This window comes from Phoenix dactylifera, chromosome 8, assembly GCF_051530095.1.
Source record: "Phoenix dactylifera cultivar Ajwa chromosome 8, Ajwa_hap1_PhDact_Kaust_v1.1, whole genome shotgun sequence".
In the NCBI taxonomy this organism is placed as follows: domain Eukaryota; kingdom Viridiplantae; phylum Streptophyta; class Magnoliopsida; order Arecales; family Arecaceae; genus Phoenix; species Phoenix dactylifera.
In genome coordinates this window covers 17,941,901-17,948,095 of record NC_143197.1, presented here as the reverse complement: position 1 = coordinate 17,948,095, position 6,195 = coordinate 17,941,901, and the positions used below count along the sequence as shown (strand labels likewise).

At 39.9% G+C, this 6,195-nt stretch overlaps 1 protein-coding gene across 1 annotated transcript; it reads left to right on the top strand.

The window, feature by feature from the left end:
- The first annotated feature begins 1,169 nt into the window (after positions 1–1,169).
- LOC149752999 (uncharacterized) lies at positions 1,170–1,997 on the top strand. The gene has a single exon (XM_089924928.1). The coding sequence runs from the start codon at positions 1,170–1,172 to the stop codon at positions 1,995–1,997; it is 828 nt and encodes a 275-aa protein (XP_089781054.1).
- Positions 1,998–6,195: the final 4,198 nt, after the last annotated feature.

Here is a 6,195-nt window from a genome sequence, read left to right as displayed (position 1 = left end):
TAGTATAATGTAGATAGAGGTTTATACCTTTTGGTGTATTATAAACCTTCTATTGTATATAGTGCATAGTTACAGTCATAGATCCTGTTGTGGATATGGGTTTGACCATGGATGGATTAGGAAGCAGGTATATATATATGTGTGCAGATGAGTTATATGCCTGAGATAATGTATTGATATATATTGTCCAGGTTCATTATGTGACGGATTATGTGATTGCTGCTCTGACAGGTAGTGTGTTGTATGTATTGAGATAATCCTGACAGGTCACTATAGGAAAAGTGATCATTTTGTGCATGCATCATGCCAAATTTTTCAAGATTTATTGATGATTGATAGGTAGTAGGGTTCTACGCGGTGGCTGGTGGCCTTATGCCTACCCGCACCCTAGGACCGTCGCGGCGGCCCGCCGGGAACGGGGCGGAGGTCGTGACAAAGCTTGGTATCAGAGCAAAGGTTAAAAAGAGTCCTGTCAGAGCAATAGGGTGAGTCAGGATTAAGTATAGGATTATACTATGGAGCATAGGATTTTTCTATATGTTATTTTATGAGTCAGATACAATTCTGTAAAATATATTTGGGGATGAGACTTAAGAGTTCTTTTTGGCTCTACTTGAGACAAAATTGTATATCATTCAGTTTACAATCAAGATTTATATTTTGACAGAAAGTCAATTAATAAATTCGGAGGATATTGATCAGAGTTGTGTAGCGAAAGTATAGTGGATCGAATCAATTTAAATTGGTCAAAAATATTGACTGTGATGGGAGACTAGATTTTTCAATAATGAAGATTTGTGTTAATAAGAGAAGGTGAATATTGTAGATTCTCAGATTTATTATGATATGACTATGTGATCTCTTTGATGGTTTTTGCTATTTTACTATGTTAAGAGATAATTTATGTAAACTCATCATAAATTCTTGACTGCTAGGTAGCCATAAGCAACATGGAGGATGAAAGAGAAATAAGGGCACCTTCTCCGGACCCTGATAGCCAATCAATTTCACAAACTACTCCACACTCCATAGCAACCCAGGCAGATTTAGCAGGAGTGTACCAGTTAATAGCACAACTGCTTGAGCAACAGCAGCAGATGCAGTTAGCTGCCCAACCTGTATAGCCGATAGAATCCTATTACGAGAGGTTCCGTAGGCTGAATCCACCGATGTTTAATGGTGGGTCCGATCCCATGATAGCTGAGGCCTGGATCCGGGAACTGGAGAAGATGTATGAGTTACTTCAATTTCCCGAGGAGGTAAAAGTCAAACTAGCTACCTCCATGCTAAGGGGGAGTGCTGACTCTTGGTGGACTGCTATGGAGACAGCATATGAGGTCAACGGAACGGCCTGGGGAGATTTTAAGAGAATATTTTATGCTAAGTACTTTTCGGACTCGGTTAGGCAAATGAAGCAGAATGAGTTTTTATCGCTGACTCAGTCCGAGCATATGACTGTTTCGGATTACGTCAATAGGTTCGATGAGCTGGGTCGATTCTGCCCCCAGTTCATGGAGGATGATATGAGTAGAGCCAACCGGTTCGAACAAGGGCTTAGACATGAGATCAGGTCCCGGACATCCTCACAGTTAATTACCAGCTATATAGATATTTTGGACAGAGCCTTGAGAGTAGAGGCTGAATTGAAAAGATCTGATAGAGAAAGGGCTGACCTGATGAGATCCAGATCAGATAGAAGTCAGAGTGGCAGGCCATGGGATTTCAGGGGCACTCCAATTCAAGAGAAGCCCAGGGTCCGCAATTATTCTAGCAGATCTCATAGTGGAATCATCAATATCACTATAGCAGATCCCAGAGCCCGCACTTACTCTAGCAGATCCCATAGTGGGCCCTATATGAGGAGAGCGAGGGCATGTTATAGTTGTGGGCGGACTGGACACCTGGCACGTGATTGCCCATACAAGAGGAGGAATGAGCTCAGACCTCCTGTACCTGGTGACCAGAGGCCAAGAGGTAATGCTCGAGTTTTACACTGACCTACCAAGATGCTAGTGCCAATGACCGGGTGGTAACAGGTATATTACTAGTCAGCTTGATTGATCCCTCTATTTTGTTCGGTTCTGGCACTATGCATTCCTTTATTTCAGTTAGTTTATCTAGATAACTACACTGCATACTTGAGGAACTAGAAGAATCACTGTGTGTTCCTACACCCCTATAGAAAACAGTAATTGTTGACATTAGTGCAAAAATTGCATAATTCAAATAGGGGTAGGAGAGTTAGTGACAAATCTTATATAACTTGACATGCAAGATTTTGACATCATTTTGGGAATAGCTTGGAGGTCTCAGTACCACACTCATATTGACTGCTACAGTAAAAGAGTGATATTCTAGATACCTGAAGAACCAGGGTTCTTCTTTCAAAGCGATGCACCCGTGTAATGTAATTCATCATAACATTAGTTTCTGCCCTGAAAGCTAGGAAGGCATTAGAAAAGGAGTATAAGACTTATTTAGTCTGTGTAATGAATACCTGAAAGGAGACCAAATTAGAGGATATTCCAGTAATGAATGAACACCTTGATGTTTTTTTTTTTCAGAAGATCTTCCTGGTTTGCCACCAGAGAGAGAGATTGAATTTGCAATTGATTTGATTCCCAATACCATACCAATCTTCAAAAAACCCCCTATAGAATGGCTTCAACTGAAATAAAAGAATTAAAGGAAAAGTTGCAAGAATCGCTTGATAAAGGCTTCATTCAACTTAGTGTGTCATCTTAGAGAACTCTAGTATTGTTTGTAAAGAAGGAAGATGGAAGATTGAGGTTATGTATCGGTTATCAAGGATTGGACAAGGTAACAATAAAGAACAAATATCTTCAGCCCCGGATTGATGAATCTTGTAAGATGTATACTGATCATAAGAGTTTAAAATACCTTCTTAACTATAAGGAACTCAATATGAGACAGGGAAGATGATTGGAATTGATAAAAAATTATGCCTTGTCTATACACTACTCTCCGGAAAAGGCTAATGTTGAGGTAGATACACCGAGTTGAAAAACTTCTGGTAGTATTACTGCTCTACTCACATCCGAGAAAAGCTAATGTTGTGGTAGATGCACTGATCAGAAAAGATGTCAGTGATACAAGAAAGGTTGAGGACAGTGTTTAGTAAGCTGAAGAGCTACGCAGATGTTAGAAGGAGAGATGTGCAGTTTGGCACGGGAAATCATGTGTTCCTAAAGATCTCTCCTATGAAAGGAATAATGAGGTTTGGAAAGAGAGGCAAGCTTAGTCCTAGATACATTGGCCCCTTGAGATATTAGACAAGGTTGGCACTGTATCTTACAGATTAGCACTGCCTCCAAACCTCAGTCATGTGCATTCAGTATTTCATGTATCTGTGCTCCGGAAATATGTGCCAAATCCATCCCATGTGCTGTCAGTGCAGGAAGTTACAGTAGAGAGAGACCTTTCTTATGAAGAGCTTCCTGTAGCTATCCTTGATACTCAGATCAAGAAGCTAAGAAATAAGGAAATATGTATGGTAAATGTCCAATGGCACCGGCACAATGTTGAAGAATGCACTTGGGAGTCGGAGCAAAGTATGAAGAGCAAATACCCTCACCTCTTTGAGTAATTAGGTAATTTACTCTTTTAAATTCGAGGACGAATTTTATATAAGGGGGGGAGGATGTAATAACCCCAAAATTTTTTTTTATATAAAAAAGGGATAGAATAGTCCTTTAAAATTGATATAAGGGGTAAAATTGGAAGGAATCAAAAGATAATGGCATAATTGCAGATATATCGAAGTGGTGAGGGCAAAATGGGAATTTAATAATATTAAACAAAGGATGAATAGTGCTTTGATGTGATTTAAAGAGGGGTTTTACTGTGGCGTTGGAATGAAACCGAGAAAGAGAAGGAAGGGGGGAAATCTCAGGCGGTGGAAACACAGAGAAGAAGAAGAAGAAGAAAGAAGAAGAGGAAGGGGATTCGAGGAGGAGAGGAATCCCGGTTGTGCTCCGAGCTGAAGGGAAGAACGTAGATCTCCTTCCCCTCTACGCAAGGACCTCAATTTTCAAAAAAGAAAAAGGTAAATATCCATTCCTATCTAGTCTTTTGATGACATTAGGCTATACAAAGGGTGAATATAGTCTAGAGGGGTCGGATAAGGGTTGTAGAGGCGGTTAAAAGAAGAAGAATCGGATTTTGACAAATTTTTCCGGCACTACGGAAAAACTGTGTCGAAGTCCCAACTTCGGCGAATTATTTAGGGGGTCAAACGGCCTCCGATGATGATGCATGTTATCTCTTTGGAATCCTCTATGAGTGTAGAATGTTAGGTAAAAATTTCATCAAATTTGTAGTCTGGAAAGTGGATCAAACCCGGGATGAAGTAACCGGCTGTCGGTCCGGGTTACTGTTCATCCGGGTGGAAAATAAGGGATTTCATGCTATAATAGGGTATTAAGCCTAGATCAAGCTAAAAGGGACATTGTACTCGTGCAAGGGAGTCCCTAATACACATAAATGATGAGTTAATTAATAGAAAAAAGAAAAAGAGAAAGAAAAAAAAAGATTTAGGGAACGGGGGAGTTGAATCAATTAAAGTTCCCTATATTATAATTGGCACGTAGATTATAGCCCTTGATACAAAACTAAATGTATTGTAAATGCATGTCACAGTTGGGCAAGAAGCTAGGGAACAAGAGGAAGAAGTCCCCTGCTGCCTACTGTAAAATTCTAGAGGCGTATCGAGGCCGTGCCGGATTGGCAGGTGAGTGGGAGTCATGTACTTTGCACCATGAGCTTCCTTAATTCATTTTCACGAATGTCGCTAAGTGTGAATTGATTCCACTTGAGCATATTGATTGATATTGTAGTAGATTCCTCTATAATCTTGATTCTCCATGCTTGATTATTCTGTACATGCATTTGAGGAAACATTGAGAGGAATTACGAGGGGTTGATGAGTAATCAAATTGGATCTGAATTGTGAAATGATTTCTTTTGTAAATTGATTTCATTTCCTCTATTTCAAAGACTTGTGAGTGGTAGCCTTGATTATACTCTTTTATGAGTAGTTAAATTGAATCTGAATTGTGAAATGATTTCTTTTGTAAATTGATTTCATTTCTTCTATTTCAAAGACTTGTATGTGGTAGCCTTGATTATACTCCTTTATGAGTAATTAAATTGGATCTGAATTGTGAAATGACTTCTTTTGTAAATTGATTTCATTTTCTCTATTTCAAAGACTTGTAAGTGGTAGCCTTGATTATACTCTTTATGAGTAATTAAATTGGATCTGAATTGTGAAATGACTTCTTTTGTAAATTGATTTCATTTCCTCTATTTCAAAAATTTGTAGAGCCCATTTCAGTGGTATATTGAGTTGCATTGCACACCCTTGATCCCTCACTCCCAAACCTGATGTTAGTTTATGATTGGGTCATGATCGAGTGAGTGGTAGTCTTGATTATACTCCTTTTTAGTAGAGTATTGGGAGGGTGCATTATGGCATTCATGCATGGCTTGACAGTATCTGCAGGACACCTATAGTCGATGGGGTTGAACATCGGCCTTTGTGCACATAGTAGCCTTCTGGGTGGGCGGAGCCCAGTCCCTTCCTAGGGGGGACACGGCCCTAGGCGTAGGATTGGCCAGTCCTACGACTTATATTCTGCTTGCCGCCGGGCATAGTAAGACCCCGCGAGGTGCAGTATGGCTTTCCGCGGATGTAGAATTCCCGCGAGGTGCCGTTTAGTATGTAGATGTGAGATGGATTTCTGTTCTGGATACTGGCTTGCACTTATATTATTGGTATGGTGTCTTATTCTGCATATGCATGTGACAGTAGGGAGTTGTTGCTGGTTCGCCTGGGGCGTAAAACCCACCTCCCAATAGCTGTCTTGTTGATGATTCAGCATATTGACACCTGATTTGTATGTTCCAGCATTATGATCTGTTGAGCATATTCATGAGTAGTATATATGTTTACTCGATTATTCCATATATGCTTCAGATAAGTTGATTGTGATTGTGGTGATATTGATGATTTACTCCATATTCTTTATGTTGAGTTCATGTTCATCTTGTTATTGATCTTGAGATTTCACCTCGAGCCATGATTATATCTTGTCTCATGTGCATAGTACTCTCTACTCCACTCACTGAGTATTTATATACTCACTCCCCAGTTTGGTGTTTTTGATTGCAGGG